At 42.6% G+C, this 27,264-nt stretch overlaps 1 protein-coding gene across 1 annotated transcript in view; it reads left to right on the top strand.

Moving 5' to 3' along the window:
- The first annotated feature begins 20,298 nt into the window (after positions 1-20,298).
- The window catches only part of OSGIN2 (oxidative stress induced growth inhibitor family member 2), a 31,091-nt gene continuing 24,125 nt past the window's right edge, over positions 20,299-27,264 (top strand). The window contains exon 1 of the mRNA XM_069600650.1: positions 20,299-21,372. Coding sequence (XP_069456751.1) covers positions 21,329-21,372 — 44 coding nt within the window. The 5' untranslated portion in view covers positions 20,299-21,328. The remainder of the gene's footprint in view (positions 21,373-27,264) is intronic.

The raw sequence follows: 27,264 nt of genomic DNA, 5'->3' as shown, positions 1-27,264 counted from the left end.
TCAGCATGAAAACTGAGTCTGGGAAGTTTAATGAAAGTAACATTTGGGAGATATCTGTGGAAAACGCTACAATTCTTGGACATTTCAAAAGTTCCAAGCCCCATGCTGTCACTCATGTTACACCCTTTTAGTAACCTTTTAATAACTTTACATCCTTTTAATAACCCTCTGAGATGGACATTATTATGCCCATTTTACAAAATGAGAAGCCAGGGAAAAAAAGCCAAGAATTTATTGCTGATCGTCTCCGTAGCTGCACTGAGCTCCGCACATCTTCCACCTGGAACAGCCTCTCACTACTTAGTCCTACATCCCAGCTAAATGATCCCTGAGAACTCAGCTGGTAAAGAGTCTGCCTGTAATGCAGGAGACCCCAGTTCAATTCCTGGGTCAGGAAGATCCTCTGGAGAAGGGATAGGCTACTCACTCCAGTGTTCCTGGGCTTCCGTTGTGGCTCAGCTGGTAAAGAATCTGCCTGAAATGTGGGAGGCCTGGGTTTGATCCCTGGCTTGGGAAGATCCCCTGGAGAAGGAAAAGGTTACCCACTCCAGTATTCTGACCTAATTCCTGTACAGTCCATGGGGGTCACAAAGAGTCGGACATGACTGAGTAACTTTCACTTCACCAGCAAAATGAATCAATTTCTTTTCCAGTTTCTGGTTGTGCTTCTTGGAAAATACTGTCAGATATTTCTGTAAACTGACTAGAAGTCCCTGAAACAGCAGAAATGTAATGATGATAATTTGCTAAGTCATCTCTATGGTGAGTGCTCTCAAAACCATAAAACTGGACCCTTTTACACCTATTTGTGAGCAGTTAGCAGAGTCAAGAGACTTCCCTGGTGGCTCAGACGGTAAAAGCGTCTACCTACAACGTGGGAGACCTAGGTTCGATCCCTAGGTTGGGAAATGGCAACCCACTCCAGTATTCTTGCCTGGAAAATCCCATGGATGGAGGAGCCTGGCAGGCTAGGGGACAGCCTTTTCTTTTCCGTCTCCATCTTTCAGTTAGAGAAGGCTCAAAACAGTCAGTGCTCCGAGACACAAAGTCACAGGAGGTGGTAAAGCCCAGTAAATCAGATGAGGTTTTGGTAGACTGCAGAGGAAATAGCAGAAAAGACTGTCTTATTTTCAGGAAGAAACAGCTGTGCACCAGCTGTCCTCGTGAGTTCTGTCACATCTAAGGGGGCCCGGACTACCTAGGCCGTCAGCTTATTGACCACTGCATTTTGATGCTTAATGAAATGAATGCTTTCTCTATGAATAAATGTATTTAACTGAGTTGAAAGTTTCAATCAAATTCTTTTCTCTCTCCACCCTAAGCAGAAATTCCCCAACTTTATAGCTTCACGGCATCCTTGGCGTCTCAGTACTTTCTCGCAGTGCCCTAGACCTCAAGGGTTAGTGACACGCATGCCTGTGCTCGGGTTAGTTACACGCATGCCTGTGCTCAGGTTAGTTACACGCACGCCTGTGCTCGGTTGCTCAGTCGTGTTCAGCGCTGTGACCCCAGGGACTGCAGCCCATCAGGCTCCTCTGTCCATGGGATTTCCCAGGCAAGAATACTGGAGTGGGTTATCACTTCCTTCTCCAGGTTAGTTAAGTAGTTGCTGCTGCTGCTGCTAAGTCACTTCAGTCATTTCCGATTCTGTGTGACCCCATAGACGGCAGCCCACCAAGGCTCCCCCATCCCTGGGATTCTCCAGGCAAGAACACAGGAGTGGGTTGCCATTTCCTTCTCCAATGCATGAAAGTGAAAAGTGAAAGTGAAGTCGCTCAGTCGTGTCCGACCCTCAGTGACCCATGGACTGCAGCCTTCCAGGCTCCTCCATCCATGGGATTTTCAAGGCAAGAGTACTGGAGTGGGGTGCCATTGCCTTCTCCGAGTTAAGTAGTTAGGGCCAAACAATTTGATAATATTTATGTTTTATCAATGTAGTAGCCATTTGAAAATAAAAATGATAGACATAAATAGAAAACATACCACTTTGCCCTGAAAAGGTTCCTAACTACTTACTAATGGTACAAATGTGCTGCTTGGGTACCACACAACTTCTCAAACCTTGGAACCAGATTTTATACCCCCTTCCTTGTTATTATGTAACAGAAAGAAATGTAGCATATTCTAATGCTGAAATTGTGAACCATCTCAAACTAGAAATTTGCAAAGGTGTCACTGTGATCCCCTTGAAAACTTAAAATATTCCACTGAAACCTTGTGAGTTTGAGAGCACTGAAAAACACTAAGCTATGGCAATTGTACTCTCAGAAAAGGAAGTCAGGTGGAATGCCTCCAGTTTCTAAGTGTTTACTCTAGAGAGACCTGTTCTGGACGGAGACTAGAAAAGGAAGTCGGATCCAAGTGCTAAGATCCACCTGTGCTAATCTCTTCACCTGCTAATTCACTGTTTCCCAGAATCATCTCTGCCAACCTGTCAGAAGAGAACCACCACCCCTTACCACTGCCTATTCTTAACACGAGTAGTTTTGAAACGTAGTTTGTGCTCCCATTTTTCAGGTATAAGACACAACTCGATGTTATGGAAAGAGAATTAGATTTACAGATAATTGAATTCGGGCCCTGTTTTCACCACATACTAAGTAATCTTGTGCAGGTTTTCAAATTTTAGTTCTGAATGCAATAACTTAATAATAACTGTATAACACATTTGAATGAAGCAAAGTTTCTCACACTCAATGGGTATAGGAATCCCCTGAGGGCCATCATTAAGATACAGATCTCTGGGCTCCACCCTCAGGTTCTAATAAAACCGGTCTGGGAGGGAGCCCAAGAAGCTGTCCTTTTTAACAAGCACAGTGCCCAGTGTGATATAAATTCAGGTAGATGACAACTTGAGAAATATTAGTGTATTGCTGATCCTGCCAAGGCTATGGTTTTTCCAGTGGTCATGTATGGATGTGAGAGTTGGACTATAAAGAAAGCTGAGCGGACGAAGAATTAATGCTTTTGAACTGTGGTGTTGGAGAAGACTCTTGAACTGCAAGAGCTGGAAGAGTCCCTTGAACTGCAAGGAGATCCAACCAGTCCATCTTAAAGGAGATCAGTCCTGCGTGTCCATTGGAAGGACTGATGTTGAAGCTGAAACTCCAATACTTTGGCTACCTGATGCAAAGAGTTGACTCATTTGAAAAGACCCTGATGATGGGAAAGACTGAGGACAGGAGGAGAATGAGACGACAGAAGATGAGATGGTTGGATGGCATCACCGACTCAATGGACATGGGTTTGAGTGGACTCCGGGAGTTGGTGATGGACAGGGAGGCCTGACGTGCTGCGCGGTTCGCGGGGTCGCAAAGAGTCGGACATGACCGAGCGACTGAACTGAACTGATCCTGTTCACAGCACCAGTCGTCTTGCCGTGTCTCTCTGATCGCGCTGTTCATTGAACTCAGGGTAGACAAGGTGCAAGCAGCTAAGCTGGAAGAAAACTCAAGGGGCGGTAGGAACTGCTGATGCGTGTATTCTCTCCTGGCTGGCGCCGCAGTTGTAGCAGCAGATAGCGAAACGCACCACAACACAACCTCTCTCCTGGCTGATGCAGCAGCCGTAGCCGTAGACACGCTGGATTCTCTCTCCTGGCTGACCCAACAGACACAGCCATGACTCAGCAGTAATGCCGCCGCTTTGCAGGTGGAGCTCATACAACCAGCAGGGCTTCCCTGACAGCTCAGGTGCTAAAGAGTCCCCCTGCAACGCAGGAGACCCCGGTTGGATTCCTGGGTCAGGAAGATCCCCTGTAGAAGGGATAGGTTATCCACTCCAGAATTCTTGGACTTCTTTTGTAGCTCAGCTGGTTAAGAATCCGCCTGCAATGCGGGGGGCCTGGGTTCGATCCCTTGGTTGGAAAGAGTCCCTGGAGAATGAAAGGCTACCCACTCCAGTATTCTGGCCTGGTGAATTCCATGGACTGTATGGGATCACGAAGAGTAGGACACGACTAAGCAACATTCACTTTCATATCAGCACGGCAAAAAGTAGTGACCAAGCCAAGTACCTCTTGAGGTGCATGCGCAGTAAGTGATCTCAGCCGTTACACGGTCATTATTGACGAAACATGGGACCAGAGAGCCTGAACAAGCCATCTTGGCTAATTTGCTGTCTCCCCACAATGAGTAAAATATATTTCTTTAAACACTTGCAGATAATATAACAATTTCATCCAGGTAGTGTTGCTTTCATTTTATAGATGAGGAAACTGAGACTTTAAAAAGACGAGAATGGGACCCCACCCAGGTCTTCTCTACAGGTAAATCTGTAATGATCAGAGGGGTTGTATATGTATGTATAAAATATGTATATGTATGTATAAAATATGTATATGTATGTATAAACTATGTATATGTTCATGTAGCTCACTAAACTGTATATTCCTTGAGCACAATGTCTTAATCATTTTTACATCTCTAGTACATGACAAAGCAGCTCAATAAATGTTTAATTTAAAAAAAAACTAATTTTTGAATTTGTTGAATATACAGAAGTATCTAATATTTCAAACAAGGCATACTTTGAAACATGTTTAGTTTTTCTCAAAAGTCCTGCCAAAAACAAAAAACCAAAAACCAAAAAACCCTCAAGCGACAGTTTTCACAAAATATAAATCTTTCTTTGTTTCCTAATGACTGAGCTAAAAGTAACTTTCTCACAGTTGGGGAAGGCTCATGAGGTCAGCCAGATCCACCCTGCAGTGGAATGCCCACTTGCTGCTTGTTCAGGGAACTGATGATGCCAACAATCCTTTGTCTTCGGTATAATCAGACTCTGAAGCGCGTTCAGGCCTCTCGGTTCAGGCTGCCAACAGTGGCAGCATCGTTCCCAGAAATGGACCTCAGTTCTGCTGACTCAGAAAGTCAGCTCCCAGCGGCAGACAGGCCCCTATTCAGATGACATCAGTTTCTCAAGCTTTTTTTTTTTTGAAGGGGTTGGGTGGTAGTCATGTTACCCTTTGGAACAGAAGGGGATTAGTCTGAACCCTGAAGCCAATGTCAGTGGACACCTAAAATAAGATTTTAAAACCATTTTGCAAAACCAAGCTATTTTATATTCCCTCATAAAATATTGTCCACTGAGAATGCTTTGGCTTGGTAAGGTATAGCTTTCAGTGCTTTATTTGATAAACTGACGGACAACAGAGTGATTTTTGACAATCCTTATGACTCAAAACATAGATTATTCAGCAGCAGATTATTCATGGCTATTCTTTTCATTCTATTGTTAGCAGTGGAACATTTAGGAAAATCTTGTATTCCCATCAAAGCTAAACATGAGTTAAAACAGAAAGAAATTTAGTGTGGAAGTTTGTATAATAACAGTATTTATTACGAAGAAAACTGCATAATGTGATTTTATTTCCATGATACAAGCTATCACAAATCTCACACCTGAGACTCAATATAAAATGTTAATTATCAAGGATTATACTTTCATATATTTAAAGGGAGCACTACCTATTGAATCATAGAATAAGCCAAGCCTCTGTCCACCTGATTCTAGAGTCAAGGCAATGTCCTGACCATCATATTTACAAGTGTCTTGACTTCACAATATCTGCAACTACAGTAGCACACACAGAGTGTCCTCAGGCACTTTCTTGTCAAAAGTACTTTGGAAACTTTTATTTTACACATAAGGCATGTTTCTCTTTTGTAATACAGCACCCTGTGAACATTCAAAGACCAGGAAGGAGGATACTTTGAGTGGTACTTCTGGAACAGAAGTGAACTAACAAAGGAATATCAACTTATTGTAAATATTATGATTCATAATTCCTTACAATTATACAGTGGAAGTGACGAATAGATTCAAGGAATTAGATCTGATAGACAGAGTGCCTGAAAAACTATGGATGCAGGTTTATAACACTGTACAGAATTCAGTGATCAAAACCACCCCAAAGAAAAATGCAAAAAGGCAAAATGTTGTCTGAGGAAGCCTTACAAATAACTGAGAAAAGAAGAGAAGCAAAAGGCAAAGGAGAAAAGGAAAGATAGACCCATCTGAATGCAGAGTTCCAAAGAATAGCAAGGAGAGATAAGTAAGTCTTCCTAAGTGAACAATGCAAAGAAGTAGAGGAAACCAATAGAATGGGAAAGACTAAAGATCTCTTCAAGAAAATTAGAGATACCAAGGGAACATTTCATGCAAAGATGGGCTCGATAAAGGACAGAAATGGTATGGACCTAACAGAAGCAGAGGATATCAAGAAGAGGTGGCAAGAATATACAGAAGAACTATACAAAAAAGAATGACCCAGATAACTACAATGGTGTGGTCACTCATCTAGAGCCAGACATCCTGGAATGTGAAGTCAGGTGGGCCTTAGGAAGCATCACTACAAACAAAGCTAGTGGAGGTGATGGAATTCCAGTTGAGCTGTTTCAAATCCTGAAAGATGATGCTGTTGAAGTGCTGCACTCAATATGCCAGCAAATTTGGAAAACTCAGCAGCGGCTACAGGACTGAAAAAGGTCAGTTTTCCTTCCAGTCCCAATGAAGGGAATGCCAAAGAATGTCCAAACTACTGCACAATCGCATTCATTTCACATGCTAGCAAAGTAACGCTCAAAATTCTCCAAGCTACGCTTCAGCAGTACATGAACCAAGAACTCCCAGATGTTCAAGTTGGATTTAGAAAGGGCAGAGGAACCAGAGATTAATATCCGCTGGATCATCGAAAAAGTGAGAGAATTCCAGAGAGACACCTACTCCTGCTTCATCGACTGTGCTAAAGCCTTTGGCTGTGTGAATCACAACAAACTGTGGAAAATTCTTTGAGAGACAGGAATACCAGACCACCTTACCTGACTCCTGCGAAACCTGTGTGCAGGTCAAGAAACAACAGTTGGAACCAGATATGGAACAATGACTGGTTCCAAATGGGGAAAGGAGTCTGTCGAGGCTGTATATTGTCACCCTGAGTGTTTAGCTTACATGCAGAGTACATCATGCAGAATGCTGGGTTAGAAGAAGCACAAACTGGAATCAAGAGTGCCAGGAGAAATATCAATAATCTCAGGTATGATACCACCCTAATGGCAGAAAGCAAAGAGAAACTAAAGACCCTCTTGATGAAGCTGAAAGAGAGTGAAAAAGCAGGCTTAAAACTCAACAGTCAAAAAATGAAGATCATGGCACCCAGTCCCATCACTTCATGGCAAATAGGTGGAAAAACAATGGAAACAGTGAGAGACTTTATTTTCTTGGGCTCCAAAAATCACTGTCTTGATTAAAACCAAGTCACACAAATGTCTATTTTATACCATTTTAAGTAACCATCCAAAGATTTTTATTCATTTGAGGTAACTCCTTAATTTTTTTTTTAACCTCATTGAAATAATAGCTAGACTCTCTTTCTCTAAAGGTTTTATTGTTGATATTCCTAATTGCTCTTATTAGCATCTGTATAGTCCCCTGAGGGGAAGGCCACAATGAAGCTTCCTAAACCGGTTTTTTTCCTTCTAAAAATAAGTTCCTAGGGTAATTTGACTTTTGTTTTTCAAGAACCAACAATACAATTGTTTGCAACAAGAGCATTCTAGACAATAATTTGTTAGTTCCTCTAATTCTAAAAGGATCCATCATTTGGCTAACAATAAGTTATATCTCAACAGAAATGCAATCTATTAAGAATGCAAAAAACAAAAAAAAAAACAAAAAGACCTCTTATTGGCCTAACAGGAACAAACACACAATAGAACAACTGAGGAAGATCAGATAGAACATTTACATCTGAAAGACACAGAGAAATCTGAGCTTCCTCCTAGAAAGCCTCCTTTAAGGTTTTACCAAGATAGCTTTTAATTTTTATGCAGGAAAGAACACAGCAAATACATGGGGAAACAATAGAAATGGTGACAGACTTTATTTGCTGGGGCTCCAAAATCACTGCAGGCGGTGACTGTGGCTATGAAATTAAAAACGCTTGCTCCTTGGAAGAAAAACTATGACCAACTTAGACAGCATATTAAAAAGCAGAGACATCGCTTTGTTAGGGGAAGCACTCTGATTGAAACCGCCCACCCTGGCCAGGCACCATAGTAACCATTTGCATGAGTTGTTTTATGACAGGCCACCACCAATTGGAAGAGTTCGGTAAAGGTCTAAAGGAGACACCGCAAATTGGTCCACTTCCCAGAATCCCTCTCGCTAGCATCCATCTTGGCTGAGTGATGCCTGTGCCACCAGGAAAGACTCTGAATTAGAATGATTGGTCAAAGACCACTCGGAAACTAATCCCATCACCATAAAACCGGACATAAGGAGCCATGTGGCAGAGCAGTTCTCCTGGGTTCCCTTACCCTACTGCTCTCCACCCAGGTGCCCTTTCCCAATAAAATCTCTTGCTTTGTCAGCACACGTGTCTTCTCTGACAATTCATTTCTGAGTGTTAGACAAGAGCCAGGTTTCGGGCCCTGGAAGGGGTCTGCCTTCCTGCAACAACTTTATCAACAAAAGTCTGTCTAGCCAAAACTATGGTTTTTCCAGTAGTCGTGTATGGAAGTGAGATTGGAACATAAAGAAAGCTGAGCACCAAAGAATTGATCCTTTGGAACTATGGTGTTGGAGAAGACTCTTGACTGTTCCTTGGACATAAAGGAGATCCAACCAGCCAATCCTAAAGGAAATCAACCTGGAATATTTATTGAAAGGACTGATGCTGAAGCTGAAGCTCCAATACTTTGGCCACCTGATGCAAAGAACTGACTCATTGGAAAAGACCCTGATGCTGGGAAAGGCTGAAGGTGGGAGGAGAAGGGGGTGACAGAGGATGAAATGGTTGGATGACATCACCAACTTAATGGACATGAGTTTGAGCACACTCAGGGAGATGGTGAAGGACAGGGAAGCCTGGCGTGCTGCAGTCCATGGCGTCACAAAGAGTCACACAGGACTGAATGACTGAATAACATCGAGGATGTTAGAAATCCTCTTTGTTTCCAAAGAATGAGAAAATCATGTGCTACCCCAAAACTAGTGGCTGTCAGTGTAAATGTTAGCAGATTTCCCTTTGCCAACTGGCAGGCTCTTGTTAATGCTATTAATTTGGTCTGTTGGGCAAAAGAGATGTTAGGTAAGGGATTAGTCCCCAGGATTTATACTGGAAAAACAACAGCATAACCAGCCGGGTACTTTTCATGAAGTCCTTGCAAATATGAACCATAAGTGAATCATATAAAATCAGGATTATCAATAAGGCTTTTTCAGATATCAATCCTGGGAGATAAAAAAAATTGTTAGTTTAAACAACATAATCATATATATATATTTTTCATCGTTGACATGATAGCAAGTAGCAAGGTAGCAAGGTAGCTGGATAAAGCTTGCTGCATCTGTGTCAAGTTACATTTGGCAAGAGCAAGACAATTTCATGGGAAGTTAATCAACTTGCTGAATAATGTTGTGTGTGATGAGAGTTTAGTAACCTGAGGAGCAAAGACAGTAAGAGGATGACTCATGAGTATTTCTTCTCTGGTTTAACACAGCACAGCTATTGCTGTGACAGCTTGGAGACACGGGGGTGGTGCTTGTGACCATATCTAGCTGCTGGCTCCAATGTTCTAGGTCAGCAGTAACCACCATGTTGCTGGGTTCAGCTCAGTTCAGTCGCTCAGTCATGTCCGACTCTTTGCGACCCCATGAATGGCAGCACGCCAGGCCTCCCTGTCCATCACCAACTCCCGGAGTTCACTCAGACTCATGTCCATCAAGTCAGTGATGTCATCCAGCCATCTCATCCTCTGTCGTCCCCTTCTCCTCCTGCCCCTCATCCCTCGCAGCATCAGAGTCTTTTCCAATAAGTCAACTCTTTGCATGAGGTGGCCAAAGTACTGGAGCTTCAGCTTTAGCATCAGTCCTTCCAAAGAAATCCCAGGGCTTATCTCCTTCAGAATGGACTGGTTGGATCTCCTTGCAGTCCAAGGGACTCTCAAGAGTCTTCTCCAACACCACAGTTCAAACACATCAATTCTTTGGCGCTCAGCCTTCTTTACAGTCCAACTCTCACATCCATACATGACCACAGGAAAAACCATAGCCTTGATTAGACTGACCTTAAGTGTTCCTAACTCAGTCCCTTTTTGCTCAAGAACAGAGAGGGAAAAGGGTTGATCATAATTTGGGGCCTTGGTCAAGAATTCTTTTAAAGTCTCCTTGCCTTCAGAATGCTCTACTTTCCAGTAAAGAGGTTCAGATTGGTCTCATTCAAGTAGATTATACAGTGGCTGAGCAATTAAAAAAAAATTGGGGATCCATTTCCTGCAGTAACCTGCAAGTCCTAAAAATACCCTTAATTGTCTTTTTGTCTTCAAGGCAGGGAAGACTAGAAGGCCTTTCAACCCTATCCACATCAATTAACAGTTCTTTTTCAGAGATCCTATGTCCTAAATATTTGACTCTAGTCTTATGGTTTTGCAGGTTTTCTTTGAACACTTTATGTCCCTTTAACGCCTGCTTTTGGAGTAAATACAGAATGTCTTGCTGGCTGTTTAGCAAAGAGTTTGAACACAGAGGTAAATTATCTACATATTGTTATCAACACTGACTTATGGGGAAAGTCTAGTCATCTAGATCAGCTTTTAATATCTGAGAGAAGTAAGTGGGGCTCTCAGTATAGCCCTGTGGCGTTGCAGTCATGTATATCGCTATCCCTTCCAAGTGAAGTAAAAAAGACGGGTCATCAGGAGGTACAGGAATACTAACAAATGCACTGTGGAGATCTATCGAAAAGAAGTCACTCTTTTTTGGAATATAGGACAGTAAGGTGTGAAGGCTTGGCACTACAGAATCCTGAGGGATAATAATAGCATTGACAGATCTCAGTGAAGTCAAGTTGTTCAGTCATTCCGACTCTTTGCAACCCCATGGACTATACAATCAATGGAATTCTCCAGGCTAGAAGGCTGGAATGGGTAGCCATTCCCTTCTTCAGGGGATATTCCCAACCCAGGGATCAAACCCAGGTCTCCCACATCACGGCAGATTCTTTACCACCTGAGTCACCAGGTCCAAGTCTACTGGAGTGGGTAGCATATCCCTTCTCCAGCGGATTTTCCTAACCTAAGAATTGAACTAGGGTCTCCTGAATTGCAGGCGTTTCTTTACCAACTGAGCTAGATCTCAAGTCCTGTACAAATAAATCTTCAATGCTTGCCATTTGGTGTTTTAACTAGCAAAATTGAAGTGTTATAAGGGCTGGTGCAAAGCACAAGAAGCCCCTTCTCAATATAAGCTGAAATTAAAGGTTTTATTCCTTCTGCGGCCTCCTGCCTTAATGGATACTGACGAATCCTGGGCATGGGCTTATAGTAATTTGAATAGGGGATGTGGAATGTATTCATCCATTGTCAGTAGAATCAAGTGCTCATAATTCTTTAGGTACTAAGCCTAGCAGGTTGTCTTGTTCAGTGTAATCCTCATCATGAGTCACAAACATTATATGATGAAGGAAGTCTCTTGATCCTTTAGATCTAGAAACATCTCTCCCTCAGGAATGAAAGAAATATGGGCTTCATAAACTTCCAATAGGCCTTTATCTATTGGGTAAACAGGAGCATTTTCTACTCAGAGAAAGGAGTATCTTCTTTGGAAGGAATGATGCTAAAGCTGAAACTCCAGTACTTTGGCCACCTCATGCAAAGAGGTGACTCATTGGAAAAGACTCTGATGCTGGGAGGAGGAGAAGGGGACGACAGAGGATGAGATGGCTGGATGGCATCACTGACTCGATGGACATGAGTCTGAGTGAATTCCAGGAGTTGGTGATGGACAGGGAGGTCTGGCATGCTGCAATTCACGGGGTCGCAAAGAGTTGGACACGACTGAGCGACTGAACTGAACTGAACTGAAGTACAGTTCTCAAGGTAATGATTAAATAACCTTAATAAGCACATTAGAAACCCCTACCATCTGTACCATGTTATTAGTCCGAGGAAGACAGCCTTTAATTTTGGTAGTGGCTCAGACAGTAAAACCATCTGCCTACAATGTGGGAGATCCGGGTTCAATCCCTGGGTAGGGAAGATCCCTGGAGAAGGAAATGGCAACCCACTCCAGTACTCTTGCCTGGAAAACCCATGGATGGAGGAGCCTGATAGGCTACAGTCCATGGGGTTACAAAGAGTTGGACACGACTGAGCGACTTCACTTCACTTCACTTCAAAACTGAAGAGGCGGCTCGTATGTGTTAGGGCTCTCATTGCTTTTCCTTGTATAATCATTTCTACTTCTCCCAAGGTGTTAAGAGAGAAGGGGAAAGACTCTTCAGGTTCCCTGGGAGTAGCCCTATTCTTGTTTAACTTGAAACTCCGATCTAAAATCGAGTTTGTTCTAGGCTTCTTCTTAACTCAGAGTTCATTTTCTAATATGCTGGGTTTTTGCAGTAAAAACAAACTTTTTGTTTTGCTCTCAGTTGAGAAATAAATGGGGGTTGGTTGACCTTGGATTGATGGTAGGTACTTAACTGGCACAGTTGAAGGTTCATGATTTTGCAAATAATCCCTTTTCTTTCTTTTTAATGATTTTGGAAAGTTGGTCAGCCAGTGTAACAAGGGTATTGGTATGTAATGTAGACCAACCTAGATTGTGTCTTTTCATCAGAGTGGCCAAATTCTTATCCAAACCATCTAAAAAGGTGGAGTTGAGCAAAAGATCAATTTTATGGTTAGAGAATGACTCAGGTGTCAAGCCAGAACATTGCTTAAAAGTTTTTTTCAAATCTCTCCTAACAGTCTGGAATTGATTCAGCTGGCTTTTGCTTACATCATTGAATCTTTGTCCAGTCTACAGTTTTAGGGAAAAGTTCTGGGATAAGATCAAGTAATTTCTGAGCTAATTCCTTGCATTCATTGCAAGCCTCTGAATTATGTGATTCAAAGTCCATTAAGGGGTGTTTCCAACCTGCTTTCTCCACCCATTCCCTTGGTTTTCTTTCAAAAACTAATAGCTATATTAGTTGATATAGATTTGAAAACCTGGGCTCATAGGTCCGGATGGTTAATTCAAATTTCTTATCCCAAAGGATCCTGACTGGATCAGGAAATTCTTTAGCCAAGGCTCTAAATTCTCTTCTGGTCTAGGGTGTATAGGTGATCCCCAAGGATGGGTTACCTCTCCCTGTAATAGTTATCTCCTTAAAGGGAGCTATAATCACTCCTAATTTTTCACTCTCCTCTTCTGGGGGAAGGGGAGCAGCAGGAGGCTGAGAGGAGAAAGCACCTGTACCAGGGAGCTCAGATAGATGAGGGCATAGGAGGAGCAGAGCAGAAGACAGGGTCAGGGTTTGTGGCCTTTTTAGCCCTGATATAGCTTCAAGCAATTTCTTGTTTGTTTCCTGCAGAGAAATTACTCTATCGTTTATTCTTTTAGAAGATTCTAGATACCAATAAAAGGTAAGCATTCCATTCACTCTGTTTGACCTTATGGCTGGCCTCTTCTAACTGTGCATGCAAAAATATCAATTATAGAATATTAAAGAATCCCAATTTGGCTCACTTTAGATTGAAATTTCCTTTAGTATAATTTTCCCAATGAACTTGGTACTTGTAAGGATGAACTCCCTGCATATTGTATATGAGTCTGGCTGGGGTGTCAGTCGAAGGTTGACTTTCTGACCCCCATCTGTCTTTGAGAGATTTTATTTCCCATTTTAAGTTGAATTCGTCAGGGATATAATTCACTAGTGAAATTGTGTGGTGGGCCTGTGTACTGCTGGTGAGTTTAACTCCTCTAGGCGTCACCCCAGAGATGTTTCACTTTGTCTTACATGTCATGGATTCTCCCTCTGGCCGTCTAAGATCACCATGGGTACTCGGATCGCTGAATGGCCAATTCTCATCTGCAGCCCTCAGATGAGCAAGTGGTTTAATTAATGAGTGGGTTTCCCTGTGGGACCACCGCATGGTATGAGAACTTGGCCTCTACCATTCCTGTAAATTTCTCAGTCACCAGGGAAAGCCCTAACCAGCTGGGAGCAAAACTCTCATGTAATATCTTCACTTTTATCCCAACAAATTCTATTAAGGCAGCCAAAGAGAAAAAGGGTCAGATCAGCCTCTTACCTAAGCACTTCAGGCAAGACTACTCAGTCTCCTACAACTGAGAAAACTCTGAAATTTTTCAACAAGCCCCACCCCACAGTATCTTTCAACTGGGTGAGTATTCCTTGGCTGAGCCACACCCAGTATCTTTCAACTGGTTGGGTATTCCTCACTATCTTTCAACCAAGCTCCACCCAGTATCCAGACCCTGCATAGGTATGCCCCAGTACATTTCAACTGCCCCCCTTAGTATCTTCCAACCTGTTCTACCACCAAATAAAACTCGGGATCTTTAACCAGAAGGGGAGATCCAAGAACTAGGAGACTTACCCAAATTCACCTGGACTCCCTGAGGTGGATGGGCTCAGGGGGCCACTGCTGGTATTAAGGCTCTGGCTCCTCGTAGAGTTCAGGCAAAGGAAGGAGGGAAGCCCGCTCTGGGTCCCTTCATGGTAGCCGTAACTCGACTTAAAAAATTGCACAGTGTAAGAGTTGTGAGTTAAGTTTTATTGGGGGCAATTAAGACGGTAGCCCAGGAAACAGCACCACAGATAGCTCTGAGAAACTGCTCCAAAGAGGGAGAGAGGAAAGATAGTATATCTTTGGGACATAAGATAAAGAGGGAGTACATGCAAACAAGCACACATTTCTTTTTTGTTTTAAAAGTTTCTGCTAGTCTCGTGAAGCTTTTGTTGGTCATGAGAAACAATTGTCACTATGAAGGATTTTAGTGCTTTTCTAGATATGAAGAGATACAAGAACTAGGCTCATAAAACCAGTTCTTTAGAATACCTAACTATCCGAAGACCTGTCTTGCCAGTTTCCAGAAGCACAGATTGCCTCATTTCTACTCTCTACCCTGAGTTCCTTCAGGGGGTGTTGGAGGTCAGCAGCTTCAGTGGTGCATAATTTAATTCTTACAGAGGTAGTTGGCAAGCACCCATAGTAAGTATCAGTTTGTGGTTCCCAATTTGTGATTGACAATCTTATTTGACATCTAGCAAACCTCGGTATGGGGCTTCCCTGGTGGCTCAGTAATCTTAAGCATTTGCAGATTCATGTCTCCCTTTAGCTCTGAACTTTTTAACTTATGTTTCATTCAATCTTTTTTTTTTTTTTTGGTTTATTCTAAAAACTTCTGATGTTGTAAACCTCAGTTAATTCTGTATGAGTTATCTTTTCTGACATAATTTGTCTCTGACTTCTGTTCAGTACTGTTGGATAAGCCTCTAAATAAGCGGAAGGAGGGATCCCAGATGGCGCAGTGGTAAAGAATCTGCCTGCCAATACAGGTTCCATCCTTGTGTCAGGAAGATACTCTGGAGAAGGAAATGGCAACCCACTCCAGTATTTTTGCCTGGGAAATCCTATGGACAGAGCAGCCTGGCAGGTTACTCTACGGGGTTGTTAAAAGAATCAGACACAACTTATCAACAACATCCCCAAGGATGCAAAAGGGGTAGAGGGGGGAAATCCTGTCTCCTCAACAGTGAACTGCTCTTACAATGTGATTTTGGGTACTTTTCTCATAATTCTACCTATGTGTCTTCAGCTTTCCTATGATTCTGCAATATCCTGTAAAAATTCTTCTCATTCTTAAGAGTGATTCTTAAGAGCTAGAATGAATTTCATGAGTTCTATTCTCTATAACTGAATGTGACTGCTACAATAATCACAAAAATAAATTGTATTTTTAGCAAGCAGCTTTCTTGATATAGAATTTTCTAATCCCCTGAGTTCAAACTGCCGGGACAAACATCATCTTAAGTCCTCAGTATCAGTAAGTCCCCATTCTCCGTGTATTCAGGGAAGTGTTTTGTTTTTTGTTTTTTGGTTTTTTTTAGTTGCCATCTAGATAGAGAATGGTGAAAGTTGATCAATTGTGTCTGACTCTGTAAAGTCCATGGAATTCTCCAGGCCGGAATACTGGAGGGGGTAGCCTTTCCCTTCTCCAGGGGATCTTCCCAACCCAGGGGTTGAAGCCAGGTCTCTCACATTGCAGGCGGATTCTTTACCAGCTGAGCCACAAGGGAAGCCCAGGTAGAGAATGGAGTTGATGAGAATTCCAAACTGACAGCTAAACAGAGGTATTCTCTGTAATAAAAAGTATCATTGGGCTTGAGGCTAAAGACATCTGAAAGGCATCTGAACTTCCCAGAGTTCCTGTAAAGGAGGGAACTATTTATCTAGAATATTTTCTAGATCCCCCCTGAATGTTACACTACCAAGCGTATAATATGATCCAGTGACAGGAAAGCTATGACAAGCCTAGACAGCATATTAAAAAGCAGAGACATCACTGTGACAACAAAGGACTGTACAGTCAAAGCTATGGTTTTTCTACTAGTCGTGTATGGATGTGAAAGCTGGACCGTAAGGAAGGCTAAGTGCTAAGGCATTGATACTTTTGAATTGTGTTGCTGGAGAAGATTCTTGAGAGTCCCCTGGATTGCAGGGAGATCAAGCCAGTCAATCCTAAAGGAGATAAAGCCTGAATATTCATTGGAAGGACTGATGTTGAAGCTGAAGCTCCAAAACTTTGGCCACCTGATACAAAGAACTGACTCACTGGAAAAGACCCTGATGCTTGGACACATTGAAGGCAGGATGAGAAGAGGGCGACAGGATGAGATGGTTGGATGGCATCACCAACTCAATGGACAGGAGTCTTAGCAAACTCTGAGAGATAGTGAAGAACAGGGAAGATTTGTGTGCTGCAGTCCACAGGGTTGCAAAGAGTCAGACACAACTTAGTGACTGAACAACAACAACGGGCAGGTTTACCTAGTATATGAAATGCAACAGTTTACTTTGAATAATTTCGATTCAATTATTTTGTTTGCTTCTAGAAAATGTAAAAACATACTATCTTTGTCAGTCAAAACAAACATGCCAAACATACTATCTCCGTAATAAAATGCCATACTGTGGGTGGCGGAAACAACCGACATTTATTTTCTCGCAGTTCTGGAGGCTGAAAGGTCTGAGATCAAGAAGCCTACTGATTCGGTTCCTGCTGAGAGCTCTCTTGCTGGCTTGCCCCCTCTCCTGTGTCCTCCTCTGGCAGAACAAGAGCTCCTCTTCTTCTAAGGTACAAACCCATCTGGACTAGGGTTCCACACTCATGACCTCATTTAACCTGTTACCTCTTTACAGGCCCTATTTCCAGATACAGTCACATTAGGGCAAATATGTCCTGGAATTTTGATTTTAGAAAATGTGAAAGTATTTTTATAATAATGAAAAAGAACATTTCCTCAGTGATTAACACATGCTGGGCCCTGTGGGAAGTGCCTTATAAGTATGTGAATTTAATTCTTACAACCAACGAACTAAGTATGATCTCATTTTATAGATGGGGAACCAAAGCCCAGAGATGCTAAGGAACTTGCTCAAGATCACACTGCCAGCACAGCGAAGCTTCCAATACACACAGTCCTTTTAACTATTATACTGTAATCTAATCCATGTTGTTGTTTAGTGACTAAATTGTATCCAACTCTTTGCAAACCCACGGACAATAGCTTGCTAGGCTCCTCTGTCCTTGGGATTTTTCCAGGCAAGAATACCGAAGCAGGTTGCCATTTTCTTCTCCAGGGGCTCTTCCTGACCCAGGGATCAAACATGCGTCTCCTGCTTGGCAGGCAGATTCCATAATTTAATGTATAAAATACTGGTATATTATATACCAATAAGGAGGGTTTAGCAAGCCCAGAAGTTACCACTGACTGGAATGGATGCCAGTGTGAGATGAGTTCCACTCTAAAAGTGTGCCTACACCTGCTGAAGGAGGCTGAGAGACTATTACGCAGATACGGGAGTTTTGGATCACATACTAATTTATACTCTCACCAGCAGTATCGGAGTCCATTGCCTCATAATCTCATCAAACTAGAATTTCATAGTTAAATAGTACCTCACCTACGATTTAAAGAAGACTCTGATGTGTCCTATTTGCTATAAGAAAAATCCTCTATGTAATTATTGTGACCTGGTTTAATCATTAGCCCTTATCAAGTGTAAACCATGATAGCAAGTTCAGTTCAGTTCAGTCACTCAGTCGTGTCCGACTCTTTGTGACCCCATGAATCGCAGCACGCCAGGCGTCCCTGTCCATCACCAACTCCTGGAGTTCAGACTCACGTCCATCGAGTCAGTGATACCTTCCAGCCATCTCATCCTCTGTCGTCCCCTTCTCCTCCTGCCCCCAATCCCTCCCAGCATCACAGTCTTTTCCAATGAGTCAACTCTTCGCATGAGGTGGCCAAAGTACTAGAGTTTCAGCTTTAGCATCATTCCTTCCAAAGAAATCCCAGGGTTGATCTCCTTCAGAATGGACTGGTTGGATCTCCTTGCAGTCCAAGGGACTCTCATGAGTCTTCTCCAACACTACAGTGAAAAAGCATCAGTTCTTTGGTGCTCAGCCTTCTTCACAGTCCAACTCTCACATCCATACATGACCACAGGAAAAACCATAGCCTTGATTAGACAGACCTTGGTCAGCAAAGTAATGTCTCTGCTTTTGAATATACTATCTAGGCTGGTCATAACTTTTCTTCCAAGGAGGAAGCATGTTTTAATTTCACGGCTGCAATCACCATCTGCAGTGATTTTGGAGCCCCCCAAAATAAAGTCTGACACTGTTTCCACTGTGTCCCCATCTATTTCCCATGAAGTGATGGGACCGGATGCCATGATCTTCATTTTCTGAATGTTGAGCTTTAGGCCAACTTTTTCACTCTTCACTTTCACTTTCATCAAGAGGCTTCTGAGTTCCTCTTCGCTTTCTGCCATAAGGGTGGTGTCATCTGCATATCTGAGGTGATTGATATTTCTCCCGGCAGTCTTGATTTCAGCTTGTGTTTCTTCCAGTCCAACGTTTCTCATGATGTACTCTGCACAGAAGTTAAATAAGCAGGGTGACAATATACAGCCTTGACGTACTCCTTTTCCTATTTGGAACCAGTCTGTTGTTCCATGTCCAGGTCTAACCGCTGCTTCCTGACCTGCATATAGGTTTCTCAACAGGCAGGTCAGGTGGTCTGGTATTCCCATCTCTTTCAGAATTTTCCACAGTTTATGTGGTCCACACAGTCAAAGGCTTTGGCATAGTCAATAAAGCAGAAATAGATGTTTTTCTGGAACTCTTATTGCTTTTTCCATGATCCAGTGGATGTTGGCAATTTGATCTCTGGTTCCTCTGCCTTTTCTAAAACCAGCTTGAACATCAGGGAGTTCACAGTTCACGTATTGCTGAAGCCTGGCTTGGAGAATTTCGAGCATTACTTCACTAGTGTGTGAGATGAGTGCAACTGTGCAGTAGTTTGAGCATTCTTTGGCATTGCCTTTCTTTGGAATTGGAATGAAAACTGACCTTTTCCAGTCCTTGGCCACTGCTGAGTTTTCCAAATTTGCTGGCATACTGAGTGCAGCACTTTCACACATCATCTTTCAGGATTTGAAACAGCTCAACTGGAATTCCATCACCTCCACTAGCTTTGTTCCTAGCGGTGCTTTCCAAGGCTCACTTGACTTCACATTCCAGGATGTCTGGCTCTAGGTGAGTGATCACACCATCATGATGATCTGGGTTGTGAAGATCTTTTTTGTACAGTTCTTCTGTGTATTCTTGCTACCTCTTCTTAGCTTCTGTTAGGTCCAGACTATTTCTGTCCTTTATCGAGCCCATCATTACCAAGGTTTAAATACAAGCCTGATTAAGGCTAAAATTTGATATGCCCACTTTATTATTTCACCTGAACATACTGCAAGAAAACTCAAAGTGAAAAAGGCATAAAGAAAAAATTATTCAAAAGTACTCATAAACCTTCATATTTCAACTCTCAGGATTGGCATAGCTTTTACAAATATGGTTCTTTAAAAGGGTAATGTGACTGTCAACAGAAAAGTTATGCTTCACTTTCTGAAACACTAAAGTAAAAATAAACAGTAAAATGAATATATATATGAATATTATCTTAGATTATATAATCCTGGAGGGAGGCTGAGTCCTAAAATTCCCTTTTAAGCGCCATAAACTCTATAATACCTGCTAAATCCAGGTTTGTTCATGACGACATTCAGCAAAAATTGAGAACTTAAAAGTATTTAAAAACAGAAGCTTCTGCATCCAAGATTTTTACTGCAAAAATAGTCAGCACTTTTTGGAAGGGCTGATCCAATGACATCTCCCAGGTAACAGTATATGCAATCAAGCACTTTGCCCAGGTTTCGTCCCGTGTTCATTTCTTGAAAATACCGAATACGGGACACGCATTATACTCAGGACCTCTCTTAACCATTTCCTGCATTATAATCACTCGGAGGAACTGAAATAAAACACATCGAGTCCCTGAATCTGGGGCAGGGCCGAGCACCCGGATGTTTTAGCAGCATCAACGCTTACTAAAGGAAGGGGGACCTCGGCGGGGACACCCGACGCCCCCCACCAGAACCCGGGGCTGGGGACCCGGGCCCCCGCCGTTCGCCGAGCTCTCCCAGGCGACCGCGAGGCCGGGTCCAGACCGGAAAGCGCTCGCGCGGCAGCTCCGGGAGGCTGGGCCCAGGCCCCGCGCGAGAAAAAGCGCTTTAAAAAAAATTAAAGAAAAAAGCGGTTTTCGTGGAGCGGGAGTCGCGGTGTCCCCGGGCGCCCTCGACCAGAGGACGGCGCGACCTGACTGCAGACGCCGGGGCGCGCCGGCCGCAGAGGCCGCGAGGCCCGCCGGCGCTTCCCGGGCACCGGCCGGCCGCAGAGGCGAGCAGCGCCCGCTCTTCCCCGGTAACCGGCCCCGGGCGCCTCCTCACAGCCGCGCCCACCCAGCCGGCCGGACGCCAGAAAGGCGGCCGCGGGGCCCGGGCCTCGGCGCAGCCCCAGCCGCCCCAGCGCCTCGTCAGGCCCGGCCCTCGGCCGGCCCCCGGGCGCGGCTGCGCCAATCGCGGGCCTCTGCCGCCGCCGCACCTGCGAGGAGGACGAGCACGCCAGCCTCCGCCGCCTTCGCCGCGAGCCCGCCCCCGCGTCCCGCCCCCACAGCGGCGCCCGGAGACCTCGGCCGCCCGCGGGCCCGGAGCGGAAGCGGCTCCCCAGCGGCGGGCCCCGGGCCGCCGCCGCCGCCTCAGAGCCCGGCCGCCGCTGCCGCCGCGCCGCAGCTTCCGGCGGCCGCTACCACGGCGAGGCGCGGGGCGTCCCGAGGACCCCCGCGACCCGGCGGGCGCCCCGACCCGGCCACCCCGCCGCGGGAGGCGGTCGCGCTCGGGCGCCCGGGGCGCCGCCACCGATGCCCGTGTGGTGCTGCCGCTGCTCCCTGGCCGCTCATTTCAGGTGACTTCTCGGGCGGGGGCGGGTGGGCTGCGCCAGGCCGGGCCGCGCGGGCGGGAACTCGGGGGCGACTCTGAGGGGGACGCCGAGGCCGCCCCGCTCGGCCGCGGTTCCCGCCTCGGCTCCTCGGGCCCCTCCGGCGTCTGCTCCTCCTCGCCCTGGGCCGTGCGGGTCACAGGACGGCGCGGCCCCGAGCCGGGCGGCCTCTACGAACCGAGACTTGACGAGAGAGCGAAGTTTCAGTGAAGGCTTCTGAGGTACCCCCGCCCAGACATCTTAAATATTTTTTTTCTTTTTACTGTAAAAACATTCTGATAACCTAAGTTACTGGGTTGAAGGGAGGCAGGGACTTATGTTTAAAATCTGATGCTCTAGGTACAAATAGGTTTCTGACTTTTAAGATGTTAGTCCTTGTTAAGTCACGTATATCATAGAAATTTAACACTCACATCTTAACTTCTTTTATTTTCTGTAAAACAAAACAAAACAAAACAACTCTGATAACCTAAGTTACTGGGTTGAAGGGAGGCAGGGAGTTAATGTTTCAAATGTGATGCTCTAGGTACAAATAGGTTTCTGACTTTTAAGATGTTAGTCCATGTAAGTCAGGCATGTCGTAGAAATTTGAAACATGTGAAACGATTCTTGACCTACATTATGGGGACCGGTTTTAGGGTTGATACAGATGATACGTTTTAAAATGAAAGTGAGTGCATGAGGTCTAGCCCGGTTGGCTAACGTCTCATTCAGTTATAGAAAGACCTAAAACAACTGGAAACTAGTTTTAACCTTGTCCTAAAGACAAGTTAAACTTAACGAAGAGTTTCATAAAATGCTTTATATATACGCAAGTGTGCTAGGATGATGATAAGCAAAACTTCTTTTGTAAAATATGAGATTCTGATCGAGTTAATGGGGTGCATATATAGACTTGAATGTAAAGAATGGTACCAGGCATTTTCACTCAACCAAAATCTATGTTCTTCAGTTGTGGACATAAGCAGTAAATCACAGCAGTACTTGTGACTTGGTCATCAGTAGAAATAACATATATTTTCATGCCACACTGGTTGTTGCAGATACCTAGAAATACTGTTTATTTCTTCAAGATTACAGTAATTTTGCATCACTGTACTGGTTATTTAATATAGTGGAAGAGTGCATAAAGACATGTTCCAAGTTTACTTTTTAGTTTCCTTGTAAATCCTATTATGTGTTTAATAACAATATTCAAAGAAGAGGCCCAGAGGCTTCACCAAATTGCAAAAGTTGGATGTTAGGCACAGGGAAAACTCAGACTTCCTGTTGTAATAGCTCAGTAATCCAGGTTTGCCCACCTTCTCAGTGAGTTTTGTAGGAGTCTCTAAATTTTGGATATTAGAAGTTATTTTATGTAATAAACTGCTGAATTTTAAATGCTAGGCAGATTTGTTACCTGCCTGACATTTATTTGAGAATCAGATACCCTTTGGAGAACTCTAGAAAACAAGTTTTCCTAGTGAAAACTTGTTAGACTGAAGCCCTTGAGATTATATGCCCTTTAGAAGGTACTGTCCAAAAACCTTTTGACACCTTTTAATACAGTTGAATTCTAAGGACATGGCGTGGGATTCATAGCCATTCAACTAACTCTAGGGAGTGGATATCATATGCTTACCTCTTTGTACAGAAATTTGGAGGAGGAGATGAAAACAGGGTATTTGCTGTAGTTTGATCCTCAGAGATAAACAAGCTAGCCAAAGGATAAAAATTGTGGTTGATAAACCATATTTTCATTGCATAAACAGCTCTAATATAAAAATTTTAAAAGAAAATATTTAATATTTAAAATATTTCCTTAGGAAAAGGTTTATAATTTACTAATACTATTTTTTGCAGGGAGCAATTTCATTAGGAATGCATTTTAAAACCAATTGTGATAATGTCTACTTTTTGGATCTTGTCTTTTATCTGAAAGGACTTAAGGACTGTGAGAAAGTTGTCTCCTAACTTTCCCAGGAAGAAAACCTCCCATACTTACTATTCTGGAAGATAAAGAGTAGCTTCATTTGTGACTTTAGAACCTTCTTTTGGGCTCCCCTAGTGGTTCAGATGGTAAAGATTCTGCCTGCAATGCATGAGACCCTGGGTTCGATCCCTGGTTGGGAAAGATCCCCTCGAAAAAGGAATGGCTACCCACTCTAGTAATTCCCTGAACAGAGGAGCTTGGTGAACTACAGTCTGTGGGGCTGCAAAGAGTTGGACACAACTGAGGGACTAACACTTAGCAGTTTTTCTTATAGTAGTATCAATTTGGTAACAATCTAAGCTTATGCTTCCAAAGATTAAACTCAGGTAGTAAAATGTTTCATTTTAGTTTGAATGATCATTTAGAAAAGTATTGCTAGATGTGAGAAGTCTTTTGTTATTCAGACGTTATACCTGTGTCATCCTTTTAATTTGTTTGGAGACTTTGGATCATAATGTTTCAAAAACAAAACATGGAAGGCATGTAAAATCATCTTAAATTTCAAATAGTTGTCTAACTTGATGCCTAACAATAGGGTAACTATTTTTGCATATGGATAAAGTGCTGTTCTTTACTGTTTCCTAAAATTTAATTATATTTTCTAATTTATTGCTCTGAATAAAGGAAAAGTAGATATTTTTATTACTCAAAATAAGTATTTGTTTTAAACAGAACAAACATTCAGCAAATTGGATATTGAAAGTGGAAATTTTCACTGTTAGACTGTGATATTGTATGCATATACTGTAAAATATATTCAGTATTTTCATTTGTTTCATCTCATCTCTTGATTCAGTTTTTCATGCCTGTATTAAACCAGTATTTATCAAGTACCATGAAACTTTATTACAAATAGTTTATACCAATATTATGGATTATGTACACAAAGGTTAAACTTATGACCAATGGTAGAAAATCAGAACGAATCACCTGTACTCAGCGGAGAATTAAGAGAAGTTAAAACTTTGGCTCCACATACTCTACTTGAGTCTTGGGAGAGGCTAGTATCAAATTGCTTGAGGCCCACACACAGACACACACATAAAACCTACTAGACCTAATAAATGAATTCAGTGATATTACAGAATCCAAGATCAACATATAATAATCTGTTATATTTTTATATACTAACAGTGAACAATCTGACAGTGAAATTAACAAAACAATCCATTTATACTAGCATCAAAGAGATTGAAATATTTGGAAATTAGCAGAAGAAATGTGAAACTTGTATACTGAAAGTTAGAAAACATCCCTGAGAAGAATGAAAGGCTTAAATAAATGATAAGGAATCCCATGTTCAGGGATTGAAAAGCTTAGTGTTCTTAAGATGGCAGTATTCCTTGAATTTCTATACAAATTCAATGTAATCCTATCACAATCCTAGGTACCTTTTTTTTTTTTTCTTCCTGGAAATTGATGGAAAGACTCTAAAGCTCACATGGAATTGCAGGGAACCCAGAATAGCCAAGACATTCTTGAGAAAAGAACAAAGTTGGAGGATTCACACGTCCTAATTTCACAAGTTACTACAAAGAAACAATAATCAAGATAGTATGATGCGGGCATAAAGGTAAACATAGACCAGTAGAACAGAACTGAGAGTCCAGAAATAATTCCCTTCATTTGTGTTAAATTGACTTCTGTGGGATCCCAAGACAAATGAAAATAACAGTGTTTTCAACAAATAGTGCCACAAATGAATATCCACAAACAGAACAATGAAATGGACTGCTGCCTCATACCATGTAAAAAAATTAAAATAGATGAAAGACATAAATGTAAAAACCAAAACTATAAACCCGTAGAAGAGAACAGATTTGTGATCTTAGACTAGGCAGAGCTTTCTTAGATCTGACACCAAAAGTACAGCAACAGCAAAAAAATAGACTTGATCAAAAATTAAAATGTGTGATTCAAAAGACAATATAAAGAAAATGCAAAGACAACCCATGAAATGGGAGAAAATATTTACAAATCCTATGTCCAGGGTATATAAACAGTATTGAAAACCCAGTAGTAAAAACAACAGCCCAATTGGACAGTGGGCAACTAATTTTAATTACTCTCTGAAGAAGAAATATGAAAGGCCAATATGCACATGAAAAGATGCTTAACATTAGTAGTCATTGAGAAATGCTAATCAAAACTGCAGTGAGATGCTACTTTACAGCTACTGAGGTAGCTAAAATAAAAAGCAAAAAATCACATGCTGGTGATGATGTGGAGATGTTGGAACCTGCATATCACTGGTGGGAATACGTTCATATGAAGGTTTATATACAAATGCTCATAGAATATTTGTAATAGCTAAAAAGTGAAAATCATCCAGATACTCATCAGCTCATGAATGAATAAACCAAATGTGTTATATCTAAACAGTGGAATATTATTTAGGCCTAGAAAGAAATGAAGTACTAATACATCCTACAACATGGGTGAACCTTGCAGTCATGCGAAGTGGAAGAACTCAGATATAAAAGGCCACATAATGGATGAGGGTTCCATTTATTTGAAATTTTCGGCATAGGCACGTGCAGTAAGACAGTAGATTAGTGACTGCCAGTGGCTGCAGGGAGGGAAGAGTGAAGACTGAGTGCTAATGAGTGCAGCGTCTACTTCTGGGATGGTAAAATTTCTCTGGAGTTATTGGTAATGATTGCAAAACCTTGTGACTATATTTAGAACCCTGAATTGTAAAGAGTGAATTTTGAACTTTCCTGGTGATCCATTGGTTAAGAACGTGCATTTACTACAGGGGGCACAGGTTCGAACCCTGTTAGGGAACTGTGATCCACATGCTGTATGACTTGGCAAAAAATAAATAAAAGAGTGAAATTTGTGATATTTGTGAATTATATCTCATTTAAGGTCTTAAAAAAAAAAAAAGTATTTCCAAGTTCCCTCTATTTCAGTTCAGTTCAGTTGCTCAGTTGTGTCTGACTCTTTGCAGCCCCATGGACTAAGCAAACCAAACTAACCTGTCCTTCACTATCTCCTGGAGTTTGTTCAAATTCATGTCCATTGAGTTGATGATGTCCTCCAACCATCTCATCCTTTTTCACCTTCTTTTCCCCCTGCCCTCAATCTTGCCCAGCATCAGGGTCTTCCAGTGAGTCAGCGCTTGACATCAGGTGGCCAAAGTATTGGGGTTTCAGCTTTAGCATCAGTCCATCCAATGAATATTCAGGGTTCATTTCCTTTAGATTGATTGGTTTGATCTTCCTGCTTGATCCCCTTGATCAGGGGACTCTCAAAAGTCTTCTCCAGCACCACAATTCAAAAGCATCAGTTCTTTGGTGCTCAGCCTTCTTTATGGTCCAACTTTTACATCTGTACATGACTACTGGAAAAACCACAGCTTTGATTATACAGACCTTTGTGGGCAAAATGATGTTTCTGCCCTTTAACATGCTGTCTAGGTTTGTTACAGCCTTTCTTCCAAGTAGCAAACGTCTTTGAATTTCATGGCTACAGTCACCATACGCAGTGATCTTGGAACCTACAAAAATAAATTCTGTCAGTGTTTCCATTTTTTCCTCATCTATTTGCCATGAAATGGTGAGACCAGGTGCCCTGATCTTCATTTTTTGAAGGTTGAGTTTTAAGCCAGCTTTTTCACTCTCCTCTTTCACTTTCATCAAGATGCTCTCAAGTTCCTCTTCAATTCTGCCGTTGTGGTGATATCATCTGCATATTTGAAGTTACTGATATTTCTCCCGGCACTCCTCATTCCAGCTTGTGATTCATCCTGCCCAGTATTTCACAAGATGTACTCTGCATGTAAGTTAAATAAGCAGGATGACAATAGACAGCCTTGAAGTACTCCTTTCCCTATTTTGAACTAGTTTGTTGTTCCATGTCCACTTCTAACTGTTGCTTCTTGA

This window comes from Ovis canadensis, chromosome 9 (genome assembly GCF_042477335.2).
Source record: "Ovis canadensis isolate MfBH-ARS-UI-01 breed Bighorn chromosome 9, ARS-UI_OviCan_v2, whole genome shotgun sequence".
Lineage (NCBI taxonomy): Eukaryota > Metazoa > Chordata > Mammalia > Artiodactyla > Bovidae > Ovis > Ovis canadensis.
The sequence above is the reverse complement of the archived record's forward strand: the minus strand, read 5'-3'. Positions and strand labels throughout refer to the sequence as shown.